The sequence below is a fragment of the Glandiceps talaboti genome, chromosome 6 (genome assembly GCF_964340395.1).
Source record: "Glandiceps talaboti chromosome 6, keGlaTala1.1, whole genome shotgun sequence".
Lineage (NCBI taxonomy): Eukaryota > Metazoa > Hemichordata > Enteropneusta > Spengelidae > Glandiceps > Glandiceps talaboti.
Window position 1 is genome coordinate 10,387,773 of NC_135554.1, and position 17,829 is coordinate 10,405,601.

Consider the following 17,829-nt stretch of genomic DNA (forward strand, 5'->3'; position numbering starts at 1 on the left):
CCAAAATTGCTCAGCAGATAGATCTGAAATTTGATTGGAATGTTCTTACAGGTGTTTCGATAGCGAATTGTTCATGGCATGATGATCCCATCAGTGATATGCAAATTATAGCTAAAATGTGTCATTTTAGTCAAAATCATATAATTCCAAAACATTTGATAGGACTGAAATTTAATGGGGATGCATCTCTGTATGAGTAGATGAAGCTGTATTCATAACATGATGATCTCATCAGCGATATAGAAATGAGGTCTAAAAGTCTCCTTTTCGGTCAAAAACTTATATCTTGAAATTGCATGGTGAATGGTTGAATCTTGGTGAGGATATTTCTGGAGGTATTATTCTGCAGTTATTGTTGAAAACATTTTGACACACGCCCTGGCAACCATGACCAAGCCCTTAGCAACAGGAGAATGACGATGGATATTACAACTGGGATGGGTAGATAAGTGACCATAGATTAAAAAAAATGTATGCAAATATGCCAAGCCACAGGACCACACACATAATAACAGCTAAATGATAGTTTACATTGCAAAGATGAAAAGTACTGGGAAGGGTAGAAAAAGTACTCCAAAAAATTATGCAAATATCCCTAGCAACAAGATCGTGTCCATAGAAACAGCCAATGCAGTTGGGCTACAATGCCATTGGCGCTTTTTTAAATGAAATCTTGCTATAACAAGCTGTCAAAGGCCATTGGCGCTTTAAAAAAATAAAATCTTGCTATAACAAAGCTGCCAGTTTATGGTATTAGGTAGCCTGTTCTTGATAAACAAAACCGAACTTGCTACACAGACGACCTTTGGCCACTATCAAAGGCGACTTTTGTGTGAGGCGTTGGCTTGTCCCCCATTTTCGACAACACTATGTTGAGATACACCTTATATTTGATGATCCACAGCGACTTGGTACAGGCTAAAGGATATAGAACATTCCATGAGGGATAGAGGTGCATTTATCGAAGAAATCGATTGGCTAGAGGACATTTAAGCATCCACTATTTAAATGTGAAGATTGGTTTCGGCCACGTTCTTATTTATTTACGTCGCAATAACTGACATTTCGTGGATAAAACGTTGGTTAAGGAGCCCTTCATTCGTGATCACTATACCGTACACCAAAATGTGCTTACCTGACACCAAGTAACAGAAGAAGCAGGTCACGAATACAATAGAATTCATGGTCAACACAGAAGCCGTCGATATATGGTCGCAATAAGTTTTTGTTGTAGCGAACCGCCCATGGAACGAAACCGGAAATGATGAATTAAGCTGACGTGGTGAGGCTGAGAGGTTAGAAACAAGACGTGCCTCTATTCAAGAGCAAATAACACATTCTTTGGTTTGAAACAAGGACCATTTTTTTTGTGCAATCCGTTTTTGAACCAGAGGCAAGTGACCAGATTAGTTGGCGTAAAGACAGCAGACACGAAGCTACCCAGTACCCCTAGATTTCTGCGCTCTTGGTCTTGTGGCTCTTCTGCCATGTCAATCATGCGACACATAATTTTCGTGATTTAATTTGAAAGCTCACAAAAATGCAAAAAAGAAATGTCAATGGTCTAGCGATAGTAAATAACCCCAACTCTTCATTGTATCATTGCAATCTGTCCAAAATGGGATACAGCTAGTGATTATATTTAGCGATAAAAGTTAATCCTTGCTCAGATCCAACCCTTGACCCGTATCATCCAACTGCAGTGCAGCGAAACAGTGATGGCCGACCCGATTCACCTGTAGCTTGGCGCCCATAAAATGTAAACAGCGGTACCAATAAAATGTAAACAGCGGTACCAATATTTAATACACTGTGTTAGTTCAGGCCAAAGTACAAGGGAGCACTCACGATCGCGAACTTTGTAGCTTCGAGGTAGTTCTCTAACTTTTAACTGGTCATACTGTAAATGAGATAAAATGGTTCCAATCTTTGTCCAAATCAGCAAATAAATTTAATTATAAGGCATGTGACATAATATAAAAAATTGTTTAAGTTCAGGTAAACGTTGGTTTAAGTATGCTTCGTTAAAGTATAATAGAGCGTGTATCTTGTTTAATATGTGGCAAATATTACGCCGTTATCGGTTAAATTCAGCTTGTGCTCCATTAAATGCCATTTTCCCATAAAACCTGCGAATTTTGAATTGCCCCTTAGAATATGTTCTTATAAATCTTCAGTTTCTATTCGGTTCCTGTATTTTCAAGCATTCCAAAGCAGAATATGACCTGCTTAGTACTAAACAGTGCAGTTCGTTATATGATGGCTACATCTAATCTACACTATGTATACACCTGTGAATGATCCAAAAATATTATATATAGCGCCTCACACGGTCTGACAACCGCCAGACCCTCCTTCGTACTAAAGCGATTCCGTACCACTAAAGTATCCAAATTTGGTCTATTAAATTTCACCTTTTTCGTTATTAAAATCATTCAAGATAACACCATTGATCACATAATTTCATTTGATGTTTTATTTCTTGAAAAAAATAGCTAGGTTAGGATAAATAAATTCATAACTTCTAACTGAATAAGTATGTCATGACGGATGTGAAAACATAGTAACAGATTCCAAAAAACACAGCATACATGTATGTATCTAGTACATTATGGATTTGAATCAACTCAATGACGGGGGGGGGGGGGTTTAAGACATCCAATATACAGCCATGCATGGCCATAACAAACTACTATTATTCACATAAATATTTTTAATTTGTTTCATGTGATAATTGTATGTGATAATTGTATTATGTGTGTCATGTATGTATGACAGGGAGGCGCACTGACATGGACAATCTCAAAGTTTTGAAGATAGTGAGTAGAGCTTGCCACGCTCTTTTATTATATAGGAGTGACAGACATGCTCCCACTCATATCGCCGCCGTCAGTGCCAGCCATAGTAGGTTTCTGACTGCCCGATTGGTTGTCGGGTCGTTGGTGCCTGGAGGAGTTCGAGCGCATGCTTCGGCTGACAATTTGTAGAAGATGACAGCACACACCTCACATCATACTTCTTTTTCTACATAAATTTGGATTCTACTGTTATCAGTGATGGTGGGTAAATCATCTATATCAATTACATTGTATTCCTTTTCAGATTTCTTGCGCATGTTGTAGATTTATCTGACAACGGTAAAATCGACGTCTATGTTTTGGTTGTGACAAATCCAATATGTCCATACTGAAAGCAGCATTACGTAGTTTGAAATATTTGGAAATCGGGGTAGGGAGATGGCAACACTGCATGAATGAAATTTATTTTATTTGTGGCATTGATGCTTGAATGAATGAGTGAGTGAATGTATGTGTGTTTGTTTGTCTGTGGTTGTTTGTTTGTTTGTTTGTTTGTGTGTGTCCATATTTTTGACTTCGCGTGTTATACTAGTTAGTATCCTGAGATTATATTTACCCAAAATCTACTAAATATGTGATAGAAAAGGAAACAACAAAAGAGTCTCTTGGATAGCATGCAAACACATAAAATATATATTGATAATCTTTTTGAATGATAAAATCGTTACTGCCGCAATACAGATGTTCACAGGTACTAGTTAGTACTTACATGGGCATGCGCATATATTAGTATCATTTGCACTGCTTTCCAACACCGTACATATTTGCTGACAATATGCAAATGACACGCGCATTCCGTGTACGCGACCGCACTTGAACTTATTACAAAGTTATATTATATTCTTGAAATGTGTTGTTTTTGGATTTAGCATGTGTTAATATAACAACAAAATAACGCAGGAGTGCTACTAATGAAATTTGTACTGCTTCACTTTCACTCTCTTAGCAGAACACGTTGTGAGCAGTGAGCACTTGAACAATACTCCGCTTAATACATAAAGATATCACTTTTAATTTGTGTTAACTTAATTTTGACTTCAAAGATAATTCATAGGCTTTCATTCTAAGACTATTAACGTTGCACAACTATTAATAAGCCTTTCGGATCGATTTGTGACAATTCATAAAGCAATACATCTTAGTTGTTACCACATACTGAAAATTCAATGTGCCTCGTTGTTAGTAATCACCTCCTGTGGTTTATACATATACTTGTGACTTTAACATTAAATCTTACGACATAAAATACTACAACTACTGTCAAAATCAATAATTCTTCGATATCTAGATTATTTTAAAGGTACTCTTACATTTATCTACCTATCCCGTTTAGGTGGTTGGATAATTTACCATGTATATCATTCATCTAAAAATAGATAAATCTATAAAGTTTGCATAAGTGGTCATAGTAAGGTACGCCGTGACGGGGCGCCCTCACACATCTGTCAATCCCTTTCACATCTATAATAGAACAGGCCGGTGAGGCGGAGAGGCACGACGTATATCATATAGTCTAAAGGGGTAGTAAATTTTCGATAGCTACAGGGATTTTTGTATGCTTCTTTCGGAAATGTTAATGTATGATTGTACACGAGTTATAAGTAAGTCGTATATTCACATGCGCCATCATGATCCCAAACTGAATTTAAAGTTTAATTTGTTTGTAACCTTTACAAAAATTATAATCAAAACATCTGTTAGTTATAATCTATATACCTTAACTGTGGGTTTTCTATAGTGGTCTTATGTCAAATAAAACGGTTACCATGGTTCTTCATTTCAAGTCACTTTATAAGCTTATAACACCAATGTGCATAGTTGAACTAACACATATTTTTTTGTAGCCGTCAGATGTGTAGTTCTCCTCAAGAGTTCTTAATTAATTTCCCAGTGTCCTAGTTATTATCAATATTACAAGAATATTAATATAGAAGTTACGGTGTACCTGATTAATTAATGTAGTATACGTAATTAACTAGTGATATATCCAGATATAGGACTTAAATTAGTAAACTTCGAGATACACATTTAAAAAATACGAACATAGCACATAAATCTAATACCAATGATCTAATCTTGAATCGATCCATCCTAATCACTTAACTGTATTGACACTGGTACATGATGGGTTCTTTGCATTATCATTAACCTTTAGATTTTACACTATTGTAAATACTCATAAGAAATATTGAAATAAAAGTAACAATGTTATAAAAAAAGACCTTGTAATCATATGTGCAAGTGGGTTACTTGTGAAACACATCCATGAATAAATATTACACAACATATAACATATCATTCCACATATTTGTCTTCACCCTTTCATCATTCTCGCAAACCAGAGCTAATATTTCTTCCTCAATATTGAGAAATATCACCTCTTGACGGTGCTGTAACAGAGGTTTACGATGGTGTCTTTCATTGTCTTATCTTGTTGTGATGAAAATGGTTTAATATATGCTTCTATTTTTCCAACACAGCTTGGCCTTTTGGTCGTCCTCTTTATCAAAGGAGCTTCATTTGTATAATTTCTTTGTTGGGAAGCAGTTGTCCAATCATTGAAAGTTTGCATACGTGTCAAAAGACTCGAAGTAATCCAGGATAATTTCATAACACAACCTGTATTGTTCCTGTAATAAAATATTTGATTCAGTTACTGGGTAAACTTAAATTCGCATTAGTGACTACTTCGTGAGAAGTGATCTTACTTGTGTTTGGTCTTGTTTTATTTAGTAAACCTCGAAGGAAATTCATTAGAATACAATGGAACTTGACTCTTCACCCGGATGACAACCATCTTGAAATCTTGCTTGATATATAACTAAATCTATTCACATGTTGATGCAATTAGAAATGATACAATTTCTACTCATTGAAGCAATGAAGTGTAAGGTTTGTGGTACTAATTACAGATTAAAATAATGAATGTGTATAGTTTTTTAATTTTTTATTTATTCTCTTGGCCTCACTGTGATTGAAATTGTTTCTAGTTGTTTTCGCTAAATCGTTTGCAGCACTCTGGAATGATTCTATAGTTGTAAAGTTGGTTAGAACATGTGATTTAAAGGATTCTGACGTGACGCTTACAATTGTTTCCAGCATATTTGGTCGGTTAGTTCTGAGAGTCTTGACAGCTTGGAATACGTCCACTATTTGCTCTACTTTGATTCTGTCACATGTTGACACTGCAGCACAGTATACACCACAACGGCCGATACCATTTCTACGAGAGAACAGGTGAAAGGTTTATAGGATACGTTATAATGGCCTAAATCTTTGAATTTTAAACATAGCTGTGCTAAACTAAGGAAGAGTTCAGCAGAATCTGAAATGTCAAACATTTGTTGCAAGCTCATTAGCAAATTCGAGGTTTTATATATACATTTTTCTTGTATTTTGTACTGCATCTCCACTGAGTCATAACTTAATATGGCCAAAATGTTTACATACTTTTGCGAATTATAGAATATGGAAGGGTTGTTTTTGACAAGAACAACGCTTATTCGACATATTTTCTTATTGTTATGTTCATTTATACATTCTCAAATGCAGTAAGTGAAAAATGGTCTTATATTTGTGTTTTATCTACTATATACACTAAGCAGTGATTGGCTAATCAAATATGAATATGCATGAGAGGTGATTTATAAGAGATTCACCCAGGTGTAAGATAATTGTGCCTTCTCACAGTGGAGCGGGACACTTAGCGCTCCACTTAGCGCCCACCCACCCTACCTTCAAAGGGCCAACACATCAGTAGTGCTGGCGAAGCTTCCCCCTCATGAAGATGACGAGCGGGGTACAGAAAAATGAAACCAAAAGCACACACCAAAAAAAAAACACCCCCCAAAACACGCTAATAACTGCCAGTCAACTAACTAATCAAAACAGAGGACACTCGACCACTCCACAACTAAACCAAACTAGACAGCACTACGCAGTGTAGATAGATTACTTGCTTCCTAGTAAATGTACTAAGACTCTAGAAAAAATGTGCTGGGAATTTCTCACAGCGATTTTCATTTTTTATTCAGACATATACACACATATAAAACACAATCACACATTTTCTAAGGAAATCCATTCAGGTTTCAGGTGACAGGACTTTATGTTGCACTGTGTATATCACGTTGCTGTGGAGCTCTCAAGGCTTTTCCAGTCATGTCAGTCCAAGGGCTATCCTCGATTCATCCAGGGCTGGCAGGCATAGCACCTGCGGCCTCCTTGCAAGTAATATTATCAGACTATTTGGGTCTTTCCTGCAGATGTTCTAATCACCACGACACAGGAAGCCGGTCAATATAATAAAAACGTTTTGAAGACAATATCTGCGTATGTTTCAACACTGGATACTTACATACAATGTACAGTAATTGGTCCATTTCCTGTTTGTTGTTGCCATTTCTCAACCATTGTCATGATGTCTGTGAATACACCTATGTCTTTTGGCATGTCTTGGCCTGAAGGCCACCCTGTAACCTCATACTGATTGATAGTCCGAGTTTTGCCTCTTTGCTGTCAGGAAACAAGATTTAGTTTATTTGATATTAATGTTCGTAATTTGCATGACTAGAAAATGAATGTACTTTTGAAAATAAGTTTAAACACTTCACAAAGATCGAGTTCCAGATAACCTTTGTTCCTTTAATTTCATACATTATTTAATGCTCTAGGAAGTCTAAATTGCAAACTTTACTAACACGGATTCTTAAACATTTGTGTAAATAAGGTTATTTTACGCGATTAATGTTAAAATGCACCTCAGAAATAAACATTAACATGTTGTTACTTTGTTCAAGTAAACTCCAACTCTTTCTCAGTTAAAATCAAGATAAAAAATCACGGGTCACCTTGCAATTTTTTTAAATAGACTTTAAAATATTATCAAAATTGAGCAATTTTACAATGCCGAAAACGATGTTAATTGTGTGCGAAAATTAAACAATAGTCAATTTCCTCGAAAACAAGAAGATGAACCCCTAAATGTATTTCATTATTTCAAATAGAACAGAAGCTAGCTTGAATATGGCAAATGTTAGAGACATTTAAAGCACTTTGATTTTCAGTGATATCCGTCCCCGAGGCGCAGTCTACTTTAAAACGAAACTTTATGAACTCACAGCAAGTAAATAAACAATAAAATATCAAAACTTCTACTCGTAGTCCTTAGCTTTCAAAAGTGCATATAAGAAAGATAACAATATATTACATCTGTAAGAAGCATTGTCCTGATGACAAGGATTCCTTTCACATCTCTGCTAAGTGTATCAATTTGGAAGGGTCCAACATGCATGGCATCATTTTCTGGCCAATACTTTCCAATGCTCTGTACAAATGGAACAAAGTGAACTATTAGAACTGGTAATCAAACGAAATTTTTGCACAATAATTAGTACATAGTTACAATCGATAAGAAAGGGCACTACCATTCACAGCAATTTTAATATGTAAGAGGGTATCATTCTGTAAACAATTAACGTTTCTATCATTTCTATTTCTGATATCAGCTCAACTAATGTTTCACATACATGTTGCCATATGAATGAAGGTGACACTCCTAAACGGTATGTGCACATTAAATCATTGCTCCAATTATGATCCCAACACTGGGTAGCTTTCAACGTGACCCATCCGTAAGCAAGTTATCAATGCAAAACAAATAATTCGTCAATGACTAGATGGTCAATTAGAAATACCATAAAGTACGACCGAGTATGAAGTGCTGGATAATAATAATGATTGTTATGAAGCTTTCAAGATGTGCTATTTATGTAATGTAATGTAATGTAATGTAATGTAATGTAATGTAATGTAAATTAGTTAACGTAGATTAGTTTTTCATAAAATGTGAATCTGTATAATTTCAAGATTTTCGATGGTTTAAGGAATTGTTGAAATAATTTTGACTTAAGATTTACATAAGATCATATCATTTGACGCTGTAGATTCACACTTACCATATCTGTGGTGCTTATGTCATTGAACATAATTATCGAGTGTGATTTATAATCATACACCATCCTCCAAAAGTCAATGATTGTGTTTGGCATTGGCATTTGAGTCACCAGGAAGGCATTCTTTTGAATGTACGCCTAAACAGTGAAATCATAAATCATAAACGTGTAAAATTAGTTTCTGCATCAGTTATAGACAGAAATCTGACTCATTTGCAAAACGGTTGCGACTTGCACATATCGTGTACAAGAGGGAGAGCATGAAAGGTTTGTACGTAGCAATGTTTTGACTCTGTTCGTAGACATTCCGAATTCCATGAAGTGCAGTGTATTTGCATTTAATACATGCGCATATATAACCATGAAATTCAATTTCACCACATTCGATGATTTGACTCTTAGTAATGAACTTGTTAAAAAGTTACTCACACTGACAAAGCTTGCATTAATATAGTTAGTTGAACCTGGTTCCTCGACAGCAGTGATTAGAAGAGGCCGAGATCCATTGACTGGTTTATATGAAAAGAAAAATAATTAAACGACTTTAGCTAAGAGTATTTTGGTGCATATAGCTATTGAATGGTACACTTCATAAAGTTTCGACATAAAGTGTGTTTAGATCAATAAACGCGTTCACACAGTGAAAACACTTTCTTTAAAAATGGAAACCAAATTAAATAAATTACAGAAAAAACGAAATACCATCAATTCTTTGACGTCGCAATTTTGTGCAGTTAGAAAAGAAAAACCATTGATACAATCGCCCTATGTCAAACTATTTGACACATGGAAATCAAGTATCTCACCGAAGACTGATTTGTGCGACGCATGGCCATTACAAAACTTGCAAAAGCACAAGCTAACACTCCTAACAAAAAGTTAATATTCAATGAATACCTATTTCTCTTACAAAAGACTGGCCGTTACAAAAAGTATACGTACATGGCAAAATGTCAGGAAATCTGTTCTTGGCTGCATTTTCTTTCGACGCCCCTTTTGAACACTCATCTTCTCTTGGTACACGACTGACTTTTCTAAGTTTCTGTGTAAATATCAAAGTATATTATCAAAAGATAAAGTGCTGTTAATAGACTTTATTTAATAACTGATAACTCTAAGTGTTGACGTTTGTATAAAATGCTATATACATGCACATAAAGTATATAAAAAATAATTAAGCCTACTTATCCAGTCTTTTGAACTCCAAATACATTAGTAGTTTAAACTCATGAATTATTTCATTTTAAAGCCAGTTATAGTGATAATCAAATTTAAAAAGTAATACTTTGACTATTTAGGGTACCAATGACCCCATACAGGTTAATAGTTATTGATCCCTCGCTATTGGTTTTACTCAAATTCCTATTTTATTCTTTGATCTACCGTTTTTTGTATGTTATTGTTTTTGGGAAACATGATCTGAAACCACACATGCCTGTTTGGTATAAGATGAACTGGTGCATGGATCTTACCTCCCACTCACTTTCCAAATAAGTCCTTCCTGTTTCTTTGTCGACTTTGTTTAATTTGCTGAATATTTGCCTGAAATCTGAGGCTGGTATTGCTGTTCCAGCACAGGTTGTCGCTTCCATCACAGCTGTATGAATGAACTCGTACTGGTCCTATATGTGAATCGACAAGATACGGTGTTATCAACTTTGATTATTGCAAACTGTGTAAATACCAATTGTGTAAGGAAGCTAACAAAGGTCTAGTTATCAGAGATCTAATAAAAAGAACTTAGAGAGGAGGAAAAGGCGAGGCAGAGAAACGTGAAATGCTTTTTTAATATATTTTTCAAATCGATCGACTGTCCGACCAATAGTTGCTTTGAAAAAGTCATTAGAAACATAAAAAGTCCAACAGTATTAAATACGGTCATACATTCCATTTGACGCTGGTCAATTTCCGTTGTAATAAACCTTTTAACAAAGTCGGAGAAGACCTATTTATGTAAAGGATGTTAATATAATAGTAATATGCAAGTATGGATTGTTTACTTACTTCTACTTGAACAAAGTGCATCCTATTCTCTCTGGCCTTTTTCACAAAGTTGAAGATGTCAACTTGACCTTCTTCTTTAGCCATTTGCAACATAGCATCAATGGCTATGAAGGTACCAGTGCGACCAACGCCAGCACTAGAAACAGAATGACACACCAGGAATTATGATCGTATTAAACACACATTTCAACACTTTCGTCCTGCTGCTTACGGACTCGAGTCGGGCAATACCCCTTAGAATATAGTACCATCCTACACCGCCCAAAAGCAGGACTAGCAGGACTCTATAGTCAAACGAGATCAATTTACTTTTGTAAAATGAACACTATGATATTAATCTATTTTCAAAACATTGTACACATCAGCTTGCACACCACCAAATATAAAAAAAATGCCATAGAGGCTGTACACTTAGGTGAACTTTCAACCGTTGGATGAAAGATGGGTTAAAAGAAGCATTACAGCAAAGTCATAAATTACTTGATTGATTGCTTGCTCGATTGATTGATTGATTGATTGATTGATTGATTGATTGATTGGCTGGCTGATATTTATACCTCAGATATAAATCAGGCTAGTTTAATATATCTCTGAAAACATAACGACTAATCACAATTAGGTCTATTGTTTACTTTCCGTGGAATTGAGTCGGCAATGGGAATCTGGTCTGTAATGGCTGTTTGGAAAGATAAACCATGTATCGGAAGTGATATTTAAACACAGATTTATAAATAACATAAACGAAACCACGATTGAAATTCTATCCTCATGGCATTCTAAGTGACCACCGTTATCAAACGTGCAGTGATCAACGGGAAACAAGCATAAATATTCATCTTTCTAGTCATATGTCAGGATTACGCTTTAAACAAGAAAATAGAACTATAACAACATATAACGATCGTCCACACGTAAAATTATAAACTTAACAATGTTCACAAATGAAGATTAATCGCCATCGATATCCTAAAACACGACCAAACATCCATTACGATTACATAGTGCACTCTCGACAAAAAAAAAAAACATTAACAGCTGTTGGTGTTATATATACCTGCAATGAATAAGTGGTGGCCCTGCATCTTCTGCTATACTGCTTTTGAAATGTTTAAGAACATCAAGTGCAGCTGTAGCATACAGTGGCACTCCCATATCTGGCCACACAGTGAAATGGAATTGCTTGACGATTCGGATATCCGAATCTTCCTATCAAATAAAGACAGATGAATATATAGGAAGAATTGAATGAAATGTATACCATATGATGTTACTTAAATCCACAGAAGGAAAGTTAGGTACATGTGTAATAGAACTGAGTGTACATAATGGTTGCATCATAATCCATCATCCATCAATGTTTTACATTGAAGGTCTTATTACGTAACTCCTAACAAAAATAATGATATGATATGTGTTATATATATACTGGTACTGCATTGATTTTGCGTGTAACGAAAAAATTACAAAGACTCTATTCTGTAGAGGACTCCTAACACGGGGTTGGTGAGTTAACACAGATCTTAAATTGATTCATTAAGAGTGCGGACTGCAGTCGGGTAAAAGCTAGACAATGTGCGAATAGAACCTGATTTGATCGAACGGTACCTCTCGCCTGGCCGATAAATTCGAATAAATTAGGTGCTGGATGGAAATCTCTTTTACCATAGACTTTCCTTTACTTGGGCGTTGTACAACTCATTAAGAGAAGGAAGTTAGCACCCAATGATGCTACTGGCTTCATTTTGAAATAATTCATACTGTTATTACTACTCACCGTCTGTATGTGAAAAGTCCTGACATCATAATTTGCAAAGTGTTCTGTTTTCTGCAGTGATACATAGAAATCTCCATACCAAGTACCATCTTCTTCGGGCCAATACTGATGGCACTTCACCTAGATAGAAAAAACAAGCATCAGAAACATTAACTTCAGTAAATTATATATTTGCAAACTCAGATCGTATATATGTTAGCGTTACCGTGGCAAATCCTTCTATTGCATAGTATTTTAGTTAGGGCACTCCAAACTTAGCATCACAAGGTATATATCAAGATATCTATAATCCATATCTTGATTTCAGTCTTGCTGGCGAAATATACCTTATCAAGTCCAATTTGTAATATACTGAACATTAAAGCCGCATAATATTCAATCCTCAGACATTCATAATATAATTTAATTCATGCAAACACTATGACCCTAAAGCAACACAATCCCTCTATTCGTAATTAACTCACTAAGTACTTTTTCTCAAAGTATTACTTTACAAAGAAGTTCCTTGAGTAATTTTCTTACCTTGCCATTCTCAACGAGATTTGTTGCCATTAGAATGCTGTCAATGTTCTGTTCCCATATCATCCTCCATAAGTCATCGACAGTCTGCTTATTTGGACCTATAATTTGTCATATGTGTAAAACATGAGTTAGTTGTGAAGGACAAATGTTATAGTACAATGGTTAACGGTAAAACATATCGTTTGATCTATAAATGATATTAAGAAAAGTACTAATCTAATGAAAACGTTTTAGCTGTGTTACCTTGTGTAGCTATATAGGCCCTTTCTCTTTTGTAACCCTGTAGTAGAAAAAAAGAATACGCCAAGTATGATTTAGTAAATCTGTCCTACATGTAACTGTAAAATGGAAAACAGTCATAGTTCCGCATTTAAAAGTGGCTATGTGTATATCGTAGTAATACTGTTACAATAGTACATATTCAGGCTTTGAACTTATAAGCGATGCCAGCCAACCTGTTACATATGTAACGTGCTAATCTTTATAAGTGAAAATCATTTATGTAAATCAAGTTATCCTTACGTCAATGTAACTGGCGTTAATGTAATCAGAGTTTGGGTCACAATCCGTCTGTTGTAACATCACTCGTGAATGGTCATCTATTAGTAATAAAGGAAATTTAGTATTAAGAATATATAGGTGATAACCATATATAGGTGATCAGGACATTGTTTCTACAAATCTATAGGTAACACAAATGATATACCAGTTTAATGATATAATAGAATTTAATTAATATAGCTTATTCTTCTTTTACAGAGAAGTAACACATAAGCTTAAATGTATTTTTGAATGCACGGTTACACTGACACTATTTAATTTTTCGAGATAGTCAATGGTGAAATAACCATGGTTACTCACAAACAAGAACGTTGCGGAATCTGTTTTTCTTTGTGTTTTCAGGAACAGAGGCAGCGTCAATGGATCTGATGTGGCCTTGTGGTAACATCTGAAATCAATATATTCGTCTTTTTATTCTCATAAACAAAACATAATTTCATAGTATGATTTACAATTATTACACAAACGACTTAGCTGTAAAATTAGCTCCGCTATTATAATTATATTTTTTAAAGTTCAATTTTTTGTTCTGATGTTGTAGAAACGGTGCTAGTATGCCACCATTAGAAATATACATAGTGGTGAAGTAGTTGTGGTTCCCAAGTCAACATCACTGTAAACCTGGTCAACAACCTCCCTACAAAAACGCATCTCCCATCATCATTGGCTTTATGACTGTAAAAGTAATTTCTTCATTCTACTAGTGGTAAAAGTTGTTTACATTTTACGTCGAATGGGAGAGTACACGATGACAAATTATCCCCAAGCTGATAAACACAAAAAGTTACACGTATCAACAAATGACAAATCTGAATAGAAAATGGCTACTATCGACTTGACAGGAACAAACTGAAATATACTTCCCATAAGGTAATCATGCACACCAATATCAAAACAATCTGACTCTTGATTTAAGAGAAGAAGTTGACATTATCATTTTATCAAAAATACCCCCAAAATTCTAAAACTATTATCAAACATGGCATGAATCTTAATAAACTCTCCCAATGGGTACGCATACCAAATATCAAAGTACAATGTAATTCAATTATCAGTTTCGGGGAAGTCAAAATTATCCCTTTACACCAATATTGTGTAAAAACACTGTCTTGCTAAAAAATATGCAATGAATCACCTGAACTGGCATGATGAAGAAACCTGAATAGCCCCCCCCCCCCGGGAAATGTACATCAAGTATCAATTCCACATCCGTTTTCAGTTGAGGAGAAGAAGAAGAAGAAGAAGAAGAAGAAGAAGAAGAAGAAGAAGAAGAAGAAGAAGAAGAAGAAGAAGAAGAAGAAGAAGAAGAAGAAGAAGAAGAAGAAGAAGAAGAAGGAGAAGGAGAAGGAGAAGAAGAAGAGTTTACAGACAATGGACGATGATGGACAATAAAACGCAACACCTAAGCTACGCTTAGCTACCAATTTGAGTATAACCGATTTCTAAAATTTATCATTAAACATTATACAACGTGCTAAACAATTAACGCATTCATATATAATTACATGTCCTCCTGATCAACATATATATTCCTCATTTAGTTTTACCTTATATTCAGTACTGAACTCATCAGCACTTCTCTTTTTCATGATATATTCAGCTAGGTCCTCTACCCTGATGACATGTTCTGAATCAACTTTTGATTTCCATTGTGGCTTTGCGGCAACTTGGGGTTTAGCGGGCATGACTTCAGGTGACTGTTTATGTTTAGTGCCATTGTGTCGTTTCTTGGTAGGTTTTGCAGCAACGGTTGGTTTTCCTCTCACAAGTTTAGTCGCCGTTGGTAGTTTCAACGGCCCTGTTGTAGGCAGCCCTGTTGTTGGCAGTGGTAATTTGTCTTGTTTAGATGAAGAATCTTCCTGCAATTGTAAGTTCTCCATTGAATTCGGAACCGATTGACAGTTCATCCAGGCACCCTTGCCATGTCTGTCAAGCTCGTCCTCCAGGTCATTAATATTAGCATATTCTAACTTTTTCATTTTGGCTATAGGTTTCACTAAATATATGGGGAGAAATAAGAAGGATCAATTTGAATATGTTTCGCTGCTCTTCTGGTTTGCGAAATGTATGTAGAGGCGAGCAAGTTTGTTTACAGTTAATGTGTAACCTGTCACCTTAAAAGAAGTTCTTTTTGAATGTCATCAGCATGCAAGATGGTATGTGTCTATAATATATAAATATATGAATCAAACTTTAAAACAAAGTGTTTAGTATGGATCTATATAGGTTACACACATACACACACAGACCAGACAGACAGACAAATAGACAGACAGACAGACAGACAGACAGACAGACAGACAGACAGACAGACATATACAGTAGCACAGACAGACAGACATACAGAGAGACAGAGAGACAGACAGACAGAGATATACAGGTAGCCATACATACACATACAGGCAGACGGACACATTTATTTATTGTCTGTCTGTCTGTCTGTCTGTCTGTCTGTCTGTCTGTCTGTCTGTCCATCTGTCTCTCTCATATCGACTTCATCATAATCACGATGAATAAATGTTTACATACATTCATCTGTGTTGCAGTAGGTATGTGTGTCATCTGAACCTTGTTCATTAAACTGATCGAGCTGAACGTGATTTAAGTCCTCAGTATCCTTGGTTTGTTTTGAACGATACCTGAATAAAATACATGGAAAATGTAGTTTATTGTATTCGATTGCAGGCAAGGGATATATAATTTTACAAGTGTTTCTCACTTGTCATTCCTACTTTCACATCTCAACAAATTGTTCAAGGGACAACAAATATCGATGTTCTTAATATATTTTTCAATAATCATATTCTACAATAAATAAATAATGGATGTAATCGATTCAAAATAGCGATAATTCTGTATTAGGAGAGCATAATAAAACAAGTGGAGGTCAACGTTTTGAAACATGTTATGGTATGCAATATACAATGTACTTTGTCGCCTGAAAAAGAAATTCAGACAACTATTCTCGCAAATTTCAGGCTGCCTACTCTGATTCGGATTCAAACTCATGGTATGTATGTATGTATGTATGTATGTATGTATGTATGTATGTATGTATGTATGTATGTATGTCTATCTGTCTGTCTGTCTGTCTGTGTGTCTGTATGTATGTATGTATGTATGCATGCATGTCTGTCTGTCTGTCTGTCTGTCTGTCTGTCTGTCTGTCTGTCTGTCTGTCTGTCTGTCTGTCTGTCTGTCTGTATATATGTATGTATGTATGTATGTATGTATGTATGTATGCATTTATGTATGTATGTACTTTATGTCTGTCTGTCTGTATATATGTATGTATGTATGTATGTATGTGTGTGTATGTACGTATGTATGTATGTATGTATGTATGTATGTATGTATGTATGTATGTATGTATGTATGTATGTATGTATGTATTTCCAACAAAAAAAACACATACATACCTTCTGGCTATGAAAATGCTTCCAATTACCACACCAACTAGCAACAAAGCAACAAATATCCCTGCATATATTGCTTTATAATCAGAATGCTTTTCTTCAGATGGTTTATCAGCTAATAATACAAACAAAATTCAGTTGAAGATTAAATTTGATGACATTTGTGGAAGTAATCCAACTAAATATCTTAATCAAAGTTATTCATTATACACTGATTATAATCTCTGGCTCTGTCTGCCTGCCTATGGTTGTCTGTCTGTCTGTCTCTGTCAGTTTCTTATTCAAATTCTCCCTTTTGCCTGTCTCTGTCTGTCTGTCTGTCTGTCTGTCTGTCTGTCTGTCTGTCTGTCAGTTTCTTATTCATACTCCCCCTTCTGCCTGTCTCTGTCTGTCTGTCTGTCTGTCTGTCTGTCTGTCTGTCTGTCTGTCTGTCTGTCTGTCACACACACACACACACACACATTATGTGTCTGCATATCTCTTCATTAGTCATTTGATACAGATAACAACTGGGCAATTCCAAAATAAACATACAGCAATAATGCATTTGTACCTCGAAAGGGCGATGTTCTTGTTTCACTGTCTATGAAGTAAGACATTTCCTGAAAATAAAATAAAAACAACACTCAATGAAGTTTACTGAAGTAAAGGTTTTAAGATTGAACTTTAATTAGCTTCCTTGCTCGACCTACTGCACAATACATATTTCCATCACGCTGACTTGATTAAATACCATTTAT

General features: G+C 35.4%; 1 protein-coding gene across 1 annotated transcript in view; it reads right to left on the bottom strand.

The window, feature by feature from the left end:
- Window positions 1–2,473: 2,473 nt before the first annotated feature.
- The window catches only part of LOC144436302 (receptor-type tyrosine-protein phosphatase mu-like), a 142,264-nt gene continuing 126,908 nt past the window's right edge, over window positions 2,474–17,829 (bottom strand). The window contains exons 18-36 of the mRNA XM_078125054.1: window positions 17,643–17,691; window positions 17,093–17,204; window positions 16,203–16,312; window positions 15,221–15,669; window positions 13,974–14,061; window positions 13,635–13,711; window positions 13,356–13,392; window positions 13,113–13,210; window positions 12,591–12,710; window positions 11,871–12,022; window positions 10,817–10,952; window positions 10,285–10,434; window positions 9,755–9,854; window positions 9,242–9,321; window positions 8,816–8,950; window positions 8,068–8,184; window positions 7,216–7,373; window positions 5,946–6,081; window positions 2,474–5,488 (exon numbers count right to left, since the gene is read on the bottom strand). Of these exons, the coding sequence (XP_077981180.1) occupies window positions 5,414–5,488; window positions 5,946–6,081; window positions 7,216–7,373; window positions 8,068–8,184; window positions 8,816–8,950; window positions 9,242–9,321; window positions 9,755–9,854; window positions 10,285–10,434; window positions 10,817–10,952; window positions 11,871–12,022; window positions 12,591–12,710; window positions 13,113–13,210; window positions 13,356–13,392; window positions 13,635–13,711; window positions 13,974–14,061; window positions 15,221–15,669; window positions 16,203–16,312; window positions 17,093–17,204; window positions 17,643–17,691 (2,379 nt within the window). The 3' untranslated portion in view covers window positions 2,474–5,413. The remainder of the gene's footprint in view (window positions 5,489–5,945; window positions 6,082–7,215; window positions 7,374–8,067; window positions 8,185–8,815; window positions 8,951–9,241; window positions 9,322–9,754; window positions 9,855–10,284; window positions 10,435–10,816; window positions 10,953–11,870; window positions 12,023–12,590; window positions 12,711–13,112; window positions 13,211–13,355; window positions 13,393–13,634; window positions 13,712–13,973; window positions 14,062–15,220; window positions 15,670–16,202; window positions 16,313–17,092; window positions 17,205–17,642; window positions 17,692–17,829) is intronic.